The following is a 17,598-nucleotide window of genomic DNA, read 5'->3' as shown; positions in this document are numbered from 1 at the left end:
CCTTTTAAAGTTCTTCCTTTGGAAAATCTGAAGGAGTATTTTCTATGTTGCTCAGCCTCGTGTATTAAAGAACACTGCCAAGAAAACAACTGATAAGCATCTTTCTGCTGCTGCCATTGTCATTATGGCATTCTGAGCTCTGCCCGCAAGCGAGTGAACTGCACTTTCAGTTCAAAATATAAGATAACGTTTTTGTTTTTTGTTTTTTTAGTAGAGCTAAGTAACGACAGAACAAGAAGAAAATGCTAATAGGAATAGCATTAAAATTATTAGGGATGCACCAATGCCCGGCCCGGAACCGCCCCATTCTCAGAGTGCCCTGCCTGATCTGTAACTTGCCAGTAAGTGTCACCAGTCACTTACTGGTGTGTAACTTCATCCATTTTTTGATGGATGGCATGTCAAACTGCACAGAGCAGATCGAGCCAGACAGGAAATTTCCAGAAGAATGAAAATGTATATCCGGGCAATTTCTTTTGAGAAACAAAAAACAAAACAAAAATCAAAAGCGAAAAAAACAAAAACAAAGCCCAAACCACTAAGTGCAGGCTCCCAATCACAAAAATAGACCAGAAAAGGTCAGAATGTACACAATACATACTCTACGTGCATGTGATAGAAACATGAATCAAGAGGCAAGGATCATATCAGCAGAATCTGAGCAAGTTCACAAAGCCGGCAGGCAGCTTGAGATTGCAGCAATGTCTGATGGAATTTCGGGGTCAAGGTTTCAATTTGTAAAACCCTCAAGCCAAAACACTCCATGGAGGAGCCACAACCACAACGTCCCAAACTACAACCCCAACCCAACACTTCAAACTCCATCAACCCAATTTGAGGAAGCTAACAAAGGGAAAGCAGCTAATGCTAGTAGGCAAAACTGGGGGCCAAGAACTCGCCTGCAGCCTCCCCTGCCCTTCAGTGGCTGCTGCATTCAACTGCTTTACTTCTATCAGTAAAAGATGTGCAGAAGCAGCTGGAGTTCCAGCGGCTTATTTTCAGTTTTATTTGTTCCTCTGCCTGGAAGGAGAGCACTTTATTTATTTGAGAGCTGTTTAAATAAGAAGAGATCCTGTAACCTCGTGCAATTTGGGGGAAACTCTGATTTTTCTGTCATTTAATTAAAGTCCTTTGAAGAAAAGTAAAATTTATGTATTTTTTATTTTCTGTCAAGTGTAGTTCTTAGACAGAAAGTTGTAAATAGCAATAATCGGTACAGGGAGGTCACTCTGACAAAAAGAAAATTGAAAAAGAGAAAATCAGCTGAGAAAAAAATGCAATGGTCCATCTCTATTACTTATGACCCTGTTCCATTCAGGTGGGCCACGATGGTAATGTGAGTGTGGATTCACTGGAACGGCTGCGACACTAAATAGAATGGAACCACAGTCAATACTGATAAAAATGTATCGCTCCTACAAATACTAGCCTTGTCAGAATTGCACCTGTTCTGCTATGGCAAATAAAAGCGGCCGATTACTTAATTGAGACAAAGCTCTTAAACATTACAGTTTACAGGTGAAATGATGAGGGTTAAAGGAAATTTGACGATCAAAAAGGGAAAGTAAGCCCAGACTTCCGCCTGAGATTAGGAGTGTCACACTGCTCGATCGTTGCCAGCACACACCTTTCCTTGTCCTCTCTGAAATGCGCCCTGGCAGCCGTTAGACATGCGGGCTGCCAGCGCATCATCACGCCCTGTGTGGTCACACCTGATGGCGGGGGCGAGCATGCAGCATCTTTGCTACCTGTTTGACCGCTCCCGCCCTCAGGGAGGCGCCTATAAATTCCATCCTCCGGGTCTCCATGCTCCATCTCCTCTATCACCTCTCTGGGATTGACAAGTGTCTTGAACGCTGCACCTGAAACACAGCAAGAAGTCACCATGACCAGCGTACTCCGCACTGGATATTCCTCCCGGTCCCTGTCTTCCATCCCCTCATTGGGCTCCCGGCGGGGGGTCAGCGTCTACGGCGGGGCCAGCAGTAGAAATGCCCAAGTCTCCTATGCCTCCAACGGCCTCCTTTATAACGCAGGGTCGCTCGGCGGGGGCGACGGCGGCAGCTTTAGCGTGTCAACCAACGAGAAACAGACCATGCAGAACCTCAACGATCGCCTGGCTTCTTACCTGGACAAGGTTCGCTCTCTGGAGTCCGCCAATGTGCAGCTGGAGCGTCAGATCCGCGAGTGGTACGACAAGCAGACCCCCACCGTCAGGGACTACAGCAAGTATGAGGCAATCATCGCAGACCTGCGCAAAAAGGTGAGACCTCCACCACCCAGACCATCAAGTCCGTTGTTTTGTGATTCTCCTTGTAAAACAAACTTTCGACGAGGACAAAAGCCATTTAGAAGCAAGAACAAGCAGTGAACCAGCACTTTCAGAGACAACAAATACACTCTGATGATTATTTATTAGAATTTTTTTTCTCTTCAGGCAAGAAAGTGAATATATATATATATATATATATATATATATATATATATATATATATATATACACACACACACACACACACACATTTGGATCATTTCCTCAAGTGTGCTTTTTAAGAAATACTGAGGTGAGAACACCCTTAATCTCTACTGAGTGTGAATGAATGGCTGAATAGCGTCCTAGCATGTGTTGAATTCGATATGTTCGTTAAAAATAAACTGTATTTATTATTTCTCACTGTCAAGAGGAATGTGGATTACAGTCATTACTATGAAATGCAAGTCAAGGTTAAAGAAAGGACGTCTGATCATCAACTTGACATTGTGGATCCTAAATCACTATCATGGCTTTGCGGTGGTGTTACATGTGGTTAAGGAAATGCTACTGTGTGTTTTTGCTTTAGATCCTTGTGGCCACACAGGATAACGCCAGGCTGATGCTTCAGATTGACAACGCCAGGCTGGCCGCGGAAGACTTCAGGGTCAAGTGAGTTTAGGAGCAATCCCCGAGTAGTAAATCTGTGATAACCTGACAGATGCAACATTTTAAAGAGCTGCTGCCCAGCATTTTTTTTTTTAACTGATCCCAGACTTCATGGACATCTTGTCAAACAGTTAACATTCAGAGCGGAGCGGTAAAACTGGTTTAACCAGTTTTGTTGGAGATTCCCCTTCACTTTTGTTGATGGTAACACCAATTCAGCAGGTGTAGCAACATGAACTTCTGTGCTGCATCATCATCAACAGGTTTGAGAATGAGCTGGCAGTGAGGATGTCAGTGGAGACGGACATTGCCGGACTGCGCAAGGTCCTAGATGAGCTGACCATAGCCCGCTCCGACCTGGAGATGCAAGTAGAGGGCCTTAAGGAGGAGCTGGTCTACCTGAAGAAGAATCACGCAGAGGTGACGGCTCTGTCTACAGCATCAACACCCAGTTGATATTTTCATGGTTATGAAATTCACTACTTCAAACTGAAATCTTGACATTACCCACAAGGAAAGTTGGCCTGAGCAGCCACAGTTACTGAGAGAGATCAAACAGTTTACCTGACAGAGAACTATTTGCCTAATGTCATTCAAGAGATGTTAGCTTACTCTGAGACAAACAGTCACTGCAAAACTTGTTAGGATCACCTGCTCTGGCATCAAGCCACCAACCTCAAGCAAATTCTCCGAAAGAATAATGACTCACTGATCAAAGATCAGCTGATTTATTATTTACTCATGGCGGAGCTGAGCAAAAGCCATTAAATGGTCATTACCCTAAAACATGTATCAAATGTGACAGACGCATTCATGTTGTACTGATATGTTCATTTAAATGAGCTTAATCATTAACCACACTGAGTAGACAAGTTTGAAACAGCGTAACGCCACAAAGTCACTGAACACAAACCAAATCTTGTGTGAACCTTGAATTTTTACTTTAATTATTTAAAGATATCAGTATTAGTTACTGTAAGCTAATGAGCTAACGGCTAATATTAGCTTCATGTCAAGACAAGACCAGGAAGGCTGTAACAGCAGGACTCCTCGACATTTTTTTGTCGTCAGTGATGAGGCTGTTCTTAAAAATATCAAGGATTTATTTAACCCCTGGTGGTTATTCATAGGTTTCTGCTTGCAACCGAAGTTGATCAGCATTTTGGTATCAGAGCAACAGTGTGGGTGGCTATCAAGAGCTAACATCTTTCATCAAATGCGTATGGGATTCCCAGCTGGCTCCTGGTCATTGAAGCGTTTGACCTTTGGCCTCATCTGACCTCATCTGACCATTCTGTCATTCTGGTTGTAGGAGCTTGCTGCTCTGCGTGGCCACATTAACTCAAGCTCTGTGAATGTGGAGGTGGACGCCAGGCCCCAGGAGGACCTGAGCAGGGTTCTAGAGGAGATCAGAAGTCAGTACGAGGGCATTACCGAGAAGAACCGTCGTGAAATGGAAAGCTGGTACAAAGCCAAGGTAAGGTTTAGAAGATTAGATTATCCTATAGTGTCTCTGCATAGATCTGTATATCTGATTAAATATCAAATGCTTGCCTTGTAGCTTTCTGACAGTTTTCTTGATGTATTCTTTGCCTTCAGTTTGATGAACTGAACAAGCAAGTGGTAACCAGCACTGAGACCCTCCAGACCTCCCGCAGTGAAATCACCGAGCTCAAGAGGACCCTGCAGGCCCTGCAGATTGAGCTGCAGTCCCAGCTCAGCCTGGTAATGACACATGGAACTAACACAGATGAAAAAATAGGATGTTTGATTCACTGCAATCCGATTTACTTCAAAAGTCACTGCTCAAATCTGTTGGCTCTATGTTTTTCTCTCATGTCTAATACCAGTGGTTCACCTGAAAAGACAACATATTAGCATGACCTCTCACATTTCTTTTTGTGCTTGGTCTCGTGTGCAGAAATCTGCTTTGGAGGGCCAGTTGGCAGAGACGGAGGCCCGCTACAGCATGCAGCTGAGCCAGCTCCAGGCCAGGGTCAACAGCCTGGAGAGCGAGCTCAGCCAGATGAGGATTGACATTGAGAGGCAGGCAGCTGACTACAAGTTGCTGCTCGATATCAAGACCAGGCTGGAGCTGGAGATCGCCGAGTACAGACGCCTGCTTGATGGAGAGGAGTAAGAATTCTTCACTCAACTGTTTTCCATAAAGCATCCAATTGATTTAACGTTTATGCAACAACTAAAAAAACTATATACTCTGGCGTTGGCATGATAAACATGACGCTACAGGGGACAGGTAGCATGAGTAGCCGGGTGCAAAGAAAACCACAAACTTGAATGTTCTTTAGAATTTTAAATGTTTTTTTTCTCAGTAGCAAAAACCCTTTTGTCTCTTTTTAGGAGAATAAAAACCATCTCTGTTGTCAAAGAGGTCAAAGAGTTCAAAGAAGTCAAACGTAAGTCAACATCATCTTTATAAATTTGGCTCTTTCATATTACATGGTTGCAATAATTATTTTGATTTCTTCTACAGCTGAACCAGTTGTAACCCAGAGGAGGAGGGTAGTGATTGAGGAGATTGTCGATGGAACTGTGGTGTCCCGCACGGAAGACGTGGACACGGAGGTCATCAAGAAATAGATAGACCTGATCCTGACAAATACGAGTCATAGAATTCTAAAAATAAAAGAAATCTGCTTTAATAGAAATTCTTTTGTCACTCTATTTCTGGTGTTTCCCACGTGTATCTACTGAATTTTGATAAAACTAGGGGGTATTTGTATTTGTCTTTATTCCAGTATCCATATGATAATGATATCCAAACTCATTCATCATGTCTTTTTCCAAAGGAAAAAAATTCTATTCTGTGCAAGAAAGATGTATTTTTGTATTTGAGGTTTCTTGTTTTGGCGACAGAATCAGATTAAAATATCACCAGAATGACAAACTAGCCTCCAGCCTTTCTCCAGTCTGTCATACCAAATTTATCCACTAGATGCTGCAATACGTCTGATCAAAGAGGAAATGCTCTGTAGTGTAATTGAGTCCCTTCATTCTGTGGCCATGGAGTTGATGGACACATTTGTCCAGTTTCAGTGTGAAAGGACTCATTTATAGTTTAAAACTCAGCATATTATTCACAATAATATTTAATTTAAAGTGAAACACAACGTTTGTGCCATGTTTAATGCGTCTTTTGACTTTAAATTTATGAAGAAAGATAGGGTGCGAACTATCTAAGGTGTGCAATCTAATGTATGTGTTCTTTCGTGGAAAAAAAAAAAGCTAATGTGTCTTTCTGCTCTGTGTCTCGCTGAGTTAATTTAACCATGGAGATGTTTTTGTGGGTTACATTACTCACATTTTCCTCAGAAACAACCACAATGTGGAAACTCATAGATGGCCTCAACGTGCATCGATTGTGCCGTGTGTCAATAAATCTAAAAGGTTTACAGTCTCCCCGGGACATGCAGTGCTTCGATTTGTCCGCTAGATGTCAGTATGTTCACAATGACGACCCTGACTTTAAACTAAGTAAGCAGAAATCTTAAAACAACCTTACTGACATTGGTCCCCTGTATTTTGGTTCCTTACTTTAATCCTCACATCTTATAAAAGTTACCACCTCTTTGAATGTTCTGTTATTTTGACTTCTGGCCGAATGGCGATTTGATGGTTTTGGATTTAAATGGAATAAAAGATGATTTACGAATTCTTTTTGATTCTTTTATTTACACAGCTGTTGACTGGGAAAGGTAGAGTATGAATTAAAAACTACACAAAATGAATTTCCATTTTATGGGAGGTATGAAGTGCTTTCACGTTGGTCTCTTTTTACATCAGGTAAAACATGGAATTTCATTTTGAGTTCTTGTCCATCCATTTTGCATTGAAAACAAAACAACCACCACCCATATATAGCTTTAAATTGTTTTCCTTTTGAAAGTATATACACACATGCATATTTAAATATAATTGAACATTCATTCTTTACCACCAAATAAATGCTGTTTCGAAAAATGATTTTGAGCAAAATGCACAGCCAGCCAGCTCTGTAGCCTCAATTGCCCAGCGGGGGGCGCCCTTAAGCAGTTCATCAGGGGACCCACAGTGCTCTCCGTACTTTATATCCAAAATACTGTTTTAAACCGCCTTTCTTAGTATTTCCTACAGGAATGACAGTACAGAAACTGTAAAATAAATGTTATTTTTTCACTCACAGAGGTCCCTTTTGCAGTCGTCCAAAATTATTTGATTTATATGGATATCTTTGCATCCTTCACTGAGAAGAGACTGCTTATTACTGCGTTGCAACAACTGTGTCCTTCATTAAAAATAATATTCAATGATTCAATTTATTATTGGAAGGTTTTCGAGTTGTTATATCACACTAATGAAATAAACCACAAAAAAAAAATCTGTTTGACAAATGCATGGCTTTAACTCGTAAAAAAATTAATAATGACAATAATACCACTACTTCTACTACTGCTACTACTACTACTAATCATAATCCAGTTTTATTGGTACTTTGCACACAAGCTCTTTGTGTGTGTGTGTGTGTGTGTGTGTGTGTGTGTGTGTGTGTGTGTGTGCGAGCGCGTTTGTGCTTCACATATCTGCTCCGTTGAAGCACGACGTTGTCACTCTGGGCTGGTGGTCCCTTGTCACGACCTAAATGATGACAAAATTCTGCACCACGGGAAGTTGACGTCACCGCGGTACAGTCACCCCCTCAGTGACGTCACTTGACGAGGCTGGGTGGCAGCAACAGCAGCAGCAGCAGCCAGGTTATTGCCATCTACTGGATGGACGCAGCCACTCACCCGGCATTACGTCATCGGGAGAAACCGGTGCCAGCTCCGGATCGGTATAGCCTGGCAGTGTGGGTCTGAATACAAACAAGCCGAGGGGCTGGCCCGTAGTAACTCCGAGGCTATTATTGGACACCGTCTGTCTTTGCTAAACAACATGAAAAGTTGTTGTCCCGCTGAAAGGTCAGCAGAGGGAGGTGATATTGCATCACCCCACTAGGGTATCATTTTAATTCTATATCAACTTCAACTTTAAAATGTGAACAAATATGTCTCTTGGCCAAATGGGAGATCATAAGAACAAATATTGACTTGAATGAATCCATTAACGATCCGAAAACATAACGTGAAATATGTCCAGGTGTTGCATGGAACTGTTCAAACTACATGCAGAGGTCAGTGACGTGAAAATTCGAGTTCATCTGGTTTGTGTTCTGTTGCACACAATCACCAGAATAAAGAAAACAGCAAGTTGGACAGACGATATGTAAAACAAAAACAACCTGAAAAAGTGTTCGAGCGTGCAGAGCGAGAGCAGCCGCTGTCCACGGTGCTGAATTAGACGAACGCGATTGTTCTTCAGCACGTGCGTTATACGTCGTGCTTCAAAGCGAACTTTAAGATCAGAAGATTACTAGAAATTAATCAAGTATCGCGAGAATAATGTCTCTGCAACCCCTTGTGAACTTTGGAAGTTTTCTCGCGCACATGTGCGTGTTAGTGGTGCAGTGTGTGTGTGTGTGTGTGTGTGTGTGTGTTGATGGCGAGGACCCCATTTTCACATGAGTAAGCGCGCCCCCGCAAAAGAAGGAAGGAAGGGCTGCATCCCCATTGACTGGAGAGAGAGAGAGAGAGAGAGAGAGAGAGAGAGAGAGAGAGAGAGAGAGAGAGAACTCCGCCTATAGCGCCCAGCATCAGCTCCAGTCCTTCGACGGCGGAGGAACCACGGAGCAGCCGAGTGATCGAGACGTCCCTCTAGCTCGCATCAACTCCAACACGGTCATGGGCTCCCAGTGAATCTGGGCGGTGGATGGGGAAAGGTGGGCAGGCGGGGGGTGGGGGGGGACGACGACGATAGTGTGGAGGAAGAGAAACCCCCCGGCAGGGCAAACAAAAGCACAACCGAGGTGCCTGCAACCATGACCGGCTTGCACTATTCGCTCGAGCTGCGGCTACTGCCGCCGCCGCCGCTTTGCCCGCGGACCATGTTGTGAGGTGTGGCTCGGAAACGCTTCGGGGAACCTGTCAGCCGACACGACACGCCGAGGAGGAGGAGTAGGTGGGGTGGTGGTGGTGGTGGAAAAGATGTCCGCCTCGGTGGGGCCCCAGGGCGGCCCTCGCCCACCCACCGCGCCGCCATCCATGCCGGATCTGCCGGACCTAAGCCACCTCACCGAGGAGGAGAGGAAGATCATCATGGCAGTGATGGCTCGGCAGAAGGAGGAGGAGGAGAAAGAACAAGCCATGCTAAAGTAAGAGCAACCTTTTCTCTGTCAGTGCAACTTCAGATAGAGAGAGCTGCCGCTGGTATCACAGCCCACCAGAATGCCAGCAGCTGGCCTGTACGGTGGTCACCATCTCCCACCCGTCACACCCGGTCACCTCTATCATATCCATCATTGGGCGCTAGGTTGCTACACCTCAGTCCTTGAGCTGTGCAGGTTTAGGGAGGTGGTCCCCAAACATGTAGCCACCAGGATGAGCAGCAAGAGCAGAAGCAGCAGGAAGGAGAGGAAGCGAGCAGCCTCGAGAGGGTCGCTGCTGGAATCGATCAATACGTTAAAACAACACACGTCACAGTCGATTCACGTGACCCGAAACGGGGTCACGCGCGTTACAAGTGTAGGGGATGGGGCGTGACAGTAGCGTGTGTGTGTGTGTGTGTGTGCGTGCGCGTGTGTATGTGTGTTGGGGGGGGGGGGATCATAGCATCATCCCTCTCGTTCTTCATCAATGGGGACGGCACCCCCGTCCCTCGGTTTTACACTTCCGATCACTGAGCTCGGTTCCCCTTTACGCACGCAAGCAGGCGAGCCGGAGGGGCATTATAAGCGCGTGTGTGTGTGTGATTGTCAGGGCAATAATGGGAATAACAATGACATTATAGCCCACAGCAGCGAGGCGACATACACACACCATTTCTAAAGCCTGACAGACGGACGCGGGTGAAGGATTGTGTGCCATCATCGTGCTGCTCGCTGCCTGGGAAGGAGATGGGGTGTGGTTGGGAATGTGAACAGGCCTGATGTGAACTGGACTCGGTTAAGACAGACGTATACAATGTCATTGGTACATGTGAGAGCACCAAGCGTGTTGATGTGATTGTCCTTCCTTACCAACCTGAAGAATATACTGGTGAGATGTTTCTGAGAAATGTTACAGGCACGCCACTAAAGATGCATGCTGGGAAAATGATAGGGGATCGCCTGAGATGGCTGTAGGTCATGTTAGACACACTGTTCCTGATGTTTGGGCAGTACTCCAGTGCTTTGTCATGAAGCAGCCTTTTACTATACAGTTTGATGCCGCAGGGGTTCCCGTCAGGCACCAGACTCTGGCTTGAGCTGGGCCTGGATGCTAATGGACTCTATGCACATGTGAGGGCCCTGTTTCTGGCCCTTTCCAGGATATGCAGGCAGGCGTGCAGCATCCCAGCACTCTGGCAGCTTCCATTCTAATGGCAGTTCTCATTTCCGGGCTGCAGCCTAAAGGGAGGAGAGCCGCGCCAGGGCCCCTTGAGAGGAAGTGATGTATTTAATGTTCCATGAGGCACAGCTCAGGTCCAGTCAATAATGGCTTCATCATCGGGCTAATCATTGACCGCGCCACGGACAGGTCTCAAAAAATGTGTGAATCAGGAGGCAGTCTTTAATAGTTTTGCAAGATTATTCAAGAAAAGCCTTTCACAGATTTCAAATGCATTCAGGAGCTGCTACTTCCTCTGTGCATTATGGGTAATACTCTGAGTGAGACAGCTGTGGGATGGCATGGGGACAATTTACATGACTTACAATGAGAGGAACTGAAAATGAGCTTTAAATGGTTCTTTACTTGTAACTTTGGGTGTATTTGATCATGTTGAGACACAGACCAAAGACACCCTCACCTGCTGATGACATCTGCCTTCTGTGGTGATGTCACAGGGTCTCACACCTGTGGAGCGTGACCTCTAGGACCATGTTACATTATGCCTATGTAACAAACCCTCCCATCGTCATTGTGCCACTATAGAAATGGTGAAACATTAGGAAAACCTTTTATACTGTGAATACTGAGATTGGTGTTCTTGCCAACTAAAAGCCAAACGTCACCCCTAAAAAGTATTTTGCTCCTCAAGGACTCACAAATAGGTATCTTGAACTCACAAGGACATTTTTCCACCCATCTTTTTTTTTTTTGTGACTCCAGAATGCAGAAAGAGTCAGCCACGTATATTTAGCTTGAAGCTAATGGCGGCTGACAGCTAACAGCAGCAAAGTGGTCTAGAGTCATCAATTCACAAACTCTAAGGCAAATCATTTGGTACGATCCATGTCCTCTTTGTCACACCGTATGCTCAGCAGAGAAAAGAGCATTTGCAAGTGCAAAGCAACTATTTGTGAGTGCTTGAAAGGCACAAAAACCAAACAGCTTTTTGGGTGAAATATTCCTTTAATCAATAGTTTTGTGTTTGATGGTCGCTAAGGTGAAGTTAAATGTTACTTTTTGGACCAGTTTTTTGTGTTTGAATTCTTGAGGCTGTACGTACACATTTGGCAGTTTGAGTGCTTTATGCACTATTTTCATACTGGGATTAACACAGCAGCTGCAAGGCTCAGATGCAGAGTGGCCGCCTAGCAACTGAAGGGTCACTGGTTCAATCCTCATTTCACTGGTGACCACGTTAGAGTGGCCTTGAACAAGATACTGAACTGATAGTTGCTCCTGATGAGTTGGGTGGTGGGGAGGCCCGATGGTGCAGTGGTCAGCACCGTTACTTAACAGCAAGAGGGTTCGGGGTTTAAGTCCCAGCTCGGGCACGGGATCTTCCTGTGAGAGTCTCCATGTTCTCCCTGTTCCTGTGTGGGTTCTCTCTGGTACTCTAGCTTCCTCCCACAGTCCAAAGACATCAAGAGGGGACGAGGCTGATTGATACTCTAAATTGACCGTCGGTGTGAATGTGAGTGTGAATGGTTGTGTGTCTCTATGTGTTGGTCCTGTGATGGACTGGTGACCTGTCCAGGGTGAACCCCGCCTCTCACCCGAAGGCTACTAGGATAGGCTGCAAACCTAACAGGATAAGCAGTAGAAAATGGATGGATGAATGGAGTTGGGTGGCACCTTGCATGGCAGCCTCCACCATCAGTGTGTGCGTGTGTGCGCGTGTGTGTGCATGTATGTGTGTGTGTGTGTGTGTGTGTGTGTGTGTGTGTGTGTGTGAATAGGTGAATGAGATGACCCTGTAAAGTGCTTTGAGTGCTGCTAAGGTAGAAAGGCGCTATATATAAATGAGTCCAGTTACCATTAAAAAAAAATCAAATATGGCGGGATGACATATTTTTTGCTGCTGAGCCCAGGAGTTAGTATCGCCGTGGCTTCCCTGCACCACAAGGCAATGGGATGATTACAGTAGATTTTTGTTTTATTGCAAAAAATTAACAAAAGTTTAGGAGACGTCAAATTTTGTTTAGTGAGATCATCGACACAAATGAATTACTATTTATGGTTGTGATTTCTAAAATTAAATCATTTGAATGACAAAGTTAGCGTTAAGCTATGACAGAACTACACCACAACCTTCTCCAAACTTCTTCTGTTTTCTCAGTGATGACATTAAATATCTGTAGTCTTGTTCAACCACTTGTTGGCTATCACTGTTTTAAGACACTTGAAAGCTTCACAATTCAAAAGTGTATTTACTTTCATATTCTGTGTGGTAGAATAAAACACTAATTTGTCTTTAAATCATGTTAACAACAGACTTTATTTTAGACGGTTAACGGAAATCACATGCACTTTGTGCAGAGAAAACGGCTGTGCTGCTTCTCTGCTGTTTAACGGAGCTGTGCACTGCACATCCCATGATTCTCCTCATCAGTTACCGGAACAGTCCCTGCTGTTCTATACAGGATTGTTACATGGTAAACGGTATTGTGGTGTTGATGGTGGATTCTCGTTCACAGTAACAATACTGAAGCTCTAAGCTCACCATCGGGCACAATTCAGTCATAATTAGTCATAATTCTCTGTCCCGTCTGTCTTCCATGTTGTTGGTCAACGTCCTCTTCGTGACGTGAAACAGCAGCAACTTCTGGGATAGGGAGCTGGTCGCAAGCCACACTCAAAAACTTCGAACTTGAAAAAGATTTGACTCATGCAAAAAGGCTCAACTACTTCTGTTTGGGACAGAATTGACCAACTTTTAAATGAATACAAAGAGACTGAACCTTATGTTCAAACTTATCAATTTGTTCGACTGTGTTGTGTTTTTTCAGGGCGGATACCAATTATTTGGTCATAAAGGAGACCAACAACTGATCTTTGTACTTTCATGTGAAAATGAAAATCTTGGTGTCTAAATTCAGATATATTCAGAAATAAACCTGGCATTATGACCCTTACAGAACCAAACAATGCCGGTGGTTTTCTGGTTTACCTCAAATGAGCCATTTCTCTGTTCTAGCTGTCCCAGTTATGCAGACGATGGTTCTACCCTGTTAGGATCAAGAGATCAGAGACAGAACAATCTGTTGCTTCAATTCCATCTCGACTGTATGTACTTTAATACAGAGGAGGAGGCACAACAGCTGTGGAGTGTTCCTTGAAAATGCACTTCCTGCAGAGTCAAAGTACCACATTTAAAACTTATTTAATTTATCTGCAATCAGATTTTGACAAATGCGGTTTCAAATAATCACAAAAAGGCTGAATATCAGTTGGGGTACTTGTGGCCATGTTTATTATCAGCTGACTCCTTATTTTCTCACTAGCAAACTGTGCATCTTTAACCATTTGAAACCTTCAAAAATCCTCTCTATTTACAGTATATTTATGGTAGCGTGTTCATACTTAAATGTCAGTCATTCTTCCCCACGCAGCAGTGAAAATCAGGTTTTTTTTGTCTGCTCAGCTCTGTCTAAACTGCCTGAGAGCCGAGCAGCTGCTAGTGATAAGGTTCTACTGATACAGGACTTTATCTGTTGTTGTGGTTCGGGGCTAATCATTGGCTCTGAAGGACTGCACCTGGACTTCCCTTGGCTGACTCTCAGGCTTCCTGCACTGTCTGTTCACTGTAAGGGGTGGGGTGGGTTGGTGTGTGTGTGTGTGTGTGGGGGGGGGGGGGGGGGGTGTGGGGGGACTTTAGTAAAATGCTGCTCACAACCACCAACCAACCGAGCTCTCTTTGTTTAGATGGTAAATCCTTTCTCCCTGTTTCAACTGTCCAAGTTCCCATTAACGCCCAGGAATTTCTGACTTACAAATACAGGAATGATGCTTCAAATATACAGAAGATGCACTCAGGGTCTGTACACAGTTTTAGATGATGGTTTACAACACAAGGCTTTATATTTAGAGAGGTGGGTGGAGGTAATGGAGAGCCAATACGCTATTCGGGTTGTTGTACTTCTTGAATTCACTGACACACACGTAGGATTTGCTTTAAATATCTTACAAAACATTCTAGTACTACTTTCTGATCTACGTTACAGCACAAAGTGCAAATTGCCAGTGTCTGTCCCTGAAGACCAGATGGACATAGGAAAAAAAAATAGGAGCAAGGGCACAGAAGGAGGGAGAGAAGGGAGGATTTAAAGGTTTTAGGGATTAGACTGGTGGGAAGAGAGAGGAAAGGGGCGACAGAAAGAATAAGGAACAGCTTCTGTTAGGGTTCACACACACACGCAAACACACACACACACACACACACACAAATCTCTACAAGACTGCTGGCTAGGGTGCATCTAGAGGGCAGCAAAGCCCCCCTGAATGTCTACTGTTATCTCTGCTGCCGTCCACCAAGAAGTCACTTGTAGTTGGCTGACCAAGGTCAAGTGCAGGTTTTTATTTGTGGAGCTCATATTTGGACTTCTGCTCTGCTCAGGGATGTACATTTTATCAATCAGTGATAGATCACATTACAAATAACCTGGGAGGTAGAAACTGTTCTGTAGATATGAAAACCACAGAGAATGAACACGTTGATCTGCAGTTCTGCTTAACTCTAGTTTACATTTTAGCATCTTGTTTCAGGTAACAGGCTGCAGCCATTTGACTTCTATTGCGTTTGTCTGTCAAGGGTGGATAGAAATATTAATCAATTAATCTTAATTAATAGAAACTCCATCACAAAAAAATCACAAATTTTTTAGGGCAACCCTGTTAGTTAATGTCATGGCCTTTACAGTAGCTCCTGCACATTTTTGCTCTGCAGAATGACACTGACATCTTAACAAACCTAAACTTGTGTTAGTTGTGCAGTGACCGATTGCATGCTCTAATAGCATAGCTAACATCTTAACCTTTGTGCTCTTTTATCTGATGCATCTGACTTTGAACTGTTGCCTCCTCTTACACATCTACAAAGAGCAATCCCTATTTTTCAGTTTAGCCTGCAGTGTACATTCCAGTGCCATTGTGGCATGTTCTCTACCCTGACTAAAGTGTCCTAATCACCGGGTTGAATCAGCACAGACCCCTGAGCCAAACAGTAAATTGATTCTATTTACGTTGCAGCACCGTTCTACCTTAGCGCTACACATCAGGAGTGATTAAGGTTTCTTATTTTGCTCCAAAAACATTTGACAGGAGAAGCAAAGATCAAACCAGCAACACGAAGGCCACTCTATCTCCTGAACCATGTCAAAGAGTATTTGCGCGCTCAAAGCAACTATGAAACCACAGATGCAAAACACTGGTGGATGGGTTAAAGACTTTTATTGAAGATTTTAATAAACTTGAGACAGATTGGCATCATGGGACAGAAGATACGCTGAGTTTAGACTAGTGTTGGCTGGTCCACTTTTCTCTTCTAGTTTCAGATCAACCAGTCATTTTTGAATTGCCAAGATTGAGTTTGTCAATTTGTAGGTGGCACAGTGGTGCAGTGGTCAGCACTGTCGCCTCACAACAAGAAGGTTCCGGGTCGAGTCCCGGCTCCAGCACGGGATCTTTCTGTGTGGAGTCTCCATGTTCTCCCTGTTCCTGTCCTGTGTGGGTTCTCTCTGGTACTCCAGCTTCCTCCCACAGTCCAAAGACATCAAGAAGGGACGAGGCTGATTGATACTCTAAATTGACCGTAGGCGTGAATGTGAGTGTGAATGGTTGTCTGTCTCTATGTGTTGGCCCTGCGATGGACTGGTGACCTGTCCAGGGTGAACCCCGCCTCTCACCCAAAGGCTACTAGGATAGGCTGCAAACCTAACAGGATAAGCCACAGGTGTCAAACTGATCCAGTAAAGGGCCGTGTGGCTGCAGGTTTTCATTCCAACCGAGCAAAAGCAACACCTGATTCTACTTAAATCAATCAACCTGTGTCCACACAGCTCATTGGTTGGATCAGGTGTTGCTTTTGCTTGGTTGGAATGAAAACCTGCAGCCACACGGCCCTTTACTGGATCAGTTTGACACCCCTGGGATAAGCAGTAGAAAATGGATGGATGAATGGAGTTGGGTGGCACCTTGCATGGCAGCCTCCACCATCAGTGTGTGCGTGTGTGCATGTATGTGTGTGTGTATGTGCATGTGTGTGTGTATGTGTGTGCGTGCGTGCGTGTGTGTGTGTGTGAATAGGTGAATGAGATGACCCTGTAAAGTGCTTTGAGTGCTGCTAAGGTAGAAAGGCGCTATATATAAATGAGTCCAGTTACCATTAAAAAAAAAATCAAATATGGCGGGATGACATATTTTTTGCTGCTGAGCCCAGGAGTTAGCATCGCCGTGGCTTCCCTGCACCACAAGGCAATGGGATGATTACAGTAGATTTTTGTTTTATTGCAAAAAATTAACAAAAGTTTAGGAGACGTCAAATTTTGTTTAGTGAGATCATCGACACAAATGAATTGCTATTTATGGTTGTGATTTCTAAAATTAAATCATTTGAATGACAAAGTTAGCGTTAAGCTATGACAGAACTACACCACAACCTTCTCCAAACTTCTTCTGTTTTCTCAGTGATGACATTAAATATCTGTAGTCTTGTTCAACCACTTGTTGGCTATCACCGTTTTAAGACACTTGAAAGCTTCACAATTCAAAAGTGTATTTACTTTCATATTCTGTGTTGTAGAATAAAACACTAATTTGTCTTTAAATCATGTTAACAACAGACTTTATTTTAGACGGTTAACGGAAATCACATGCACTTTGTGCAGAGAAAACGGCTGTGCTGCTTCTCTACGGGATCTTCCTGTGTGAGTCTCCATGTTCTCCCTGTTCCTGTGTGGGTTCTCTCTGGTACTCCAGCTTCCTCCCACAGTCCAAACACATCAAGAGGGGACGAGGCTGATTGATACTCTAATTTGACTGTAGGTGTGGCTGTGAGTGTGAATGGTTGTGTGTCTCTATGTGTTGGCCCTGTGATGGACTGACGACCTGTCCAGCGTGAACCCCACCTCTTGTCTGAAGGCTGCTGGGATAGGCTCCACCCCCCCATGACCCTTGACAGGACAAGCGATGGAAAACGGATGGATGGATGGATGGATGGAGTTTGCCAATTTATGATTCAAACACAATGAAATGTGGCAATGACCAGGACAACTTTATTAGGTGAATTGGTGGTCCATGATAAGGGAGAAAAAAAACAGGAAAGAAAGAAGAAAAAGATTAATCAAAAGAAATTTAATATGTAGCCACATTGAGGTTGATGGGAGAAAGTGGATTCTTAGTTTTGAGTGGAGTCTGTCAGGCAGCACACAATTCCCTTCC

At 44.1% G+C, this 17,598-nt stretch overlaps 2 protein-coding genes across 15 annotated transcripts in view; both read left to right on the top strand.

Annotated features, from left to right (window-relative positions):
- Window positions 1-1,800: 1,800 nt before the first annotated feature.
- krt97 (keratin 97) lies at window positions 1,801-6,593 on the top strand. Its single transcript, XM_086210567.1, has 8 exons — window positions 1,801-2,263; window positions 2,841-2,923; window positions 3,184-3,340; window positions 4,233-4,397; window positions 4,520-4,645; window positions 4,842-5,056; window positions 5,282-5,337; window positions 5,415-6,593. Exons 1-8 carry the CDS (start codon window positions 1,886-1,888, stop codon window positions 5,519-5,521), a joined length of 1,287 nt encoding a protein of 428 aa, XP_086066693.1. The 5' UTR covers window positions 1,801-1,885; the 3' UTR covers window positions 5,522-6,593.
- Window positions 6,594-8,647: 2,054 nt separating this feature from the next.
- rims1b (regulating synaptic membrane exocytosis 1b) overlaps window positions 8,648-17,598 on the top strand; it is an 85,389-nt gene continuing 76,438 nt past the window's right edge. For 7 of the 14 annotated variants that reach the window (XM_086210557.1, XM_086210554.1, XM_086210555.1 and 4 more), the window contains exon 1: window positions 8,650-9,167. In XM_086210557.1, coding sequence (XP_086066683.1) covers window positions 9,001-9,167 — 167 coding nt within the window. In that variant the 5' untranslated portion in view covers window positions 8,650-9,000. Of the gene's footprint in view, window positions 9,168-17,598 lie in introns of all 14 variants that reach the window. The other 7 variants (XM_086210553.1, XM_086210566.1, XM_086210556.1 and 4 more) reach the window with 3 other exon arrangements.

The sequence above is a fragment of the Aulostomus chinensis genome, chromosome 8 (genome assembly GCF_037954235.1).
Source record: "Aulostomus chinensis isolate RoL2024-O1b breed Wild chromosome 8, RoL_Achi_v1.0, whole genome shotgun sequence".
Lineage (NCBI taxonomy): Eukaryota > Metazoa > Chordata > Actinopteri > Syngnathiformes > Aulostomidae > Aulostomus > Aulostomus chinensis.
The sequence above is the reverse complement of the archived record's forward strand: the minus strand, read 5'-3'. Positions and strand labels throughout refer to the sequence as shown.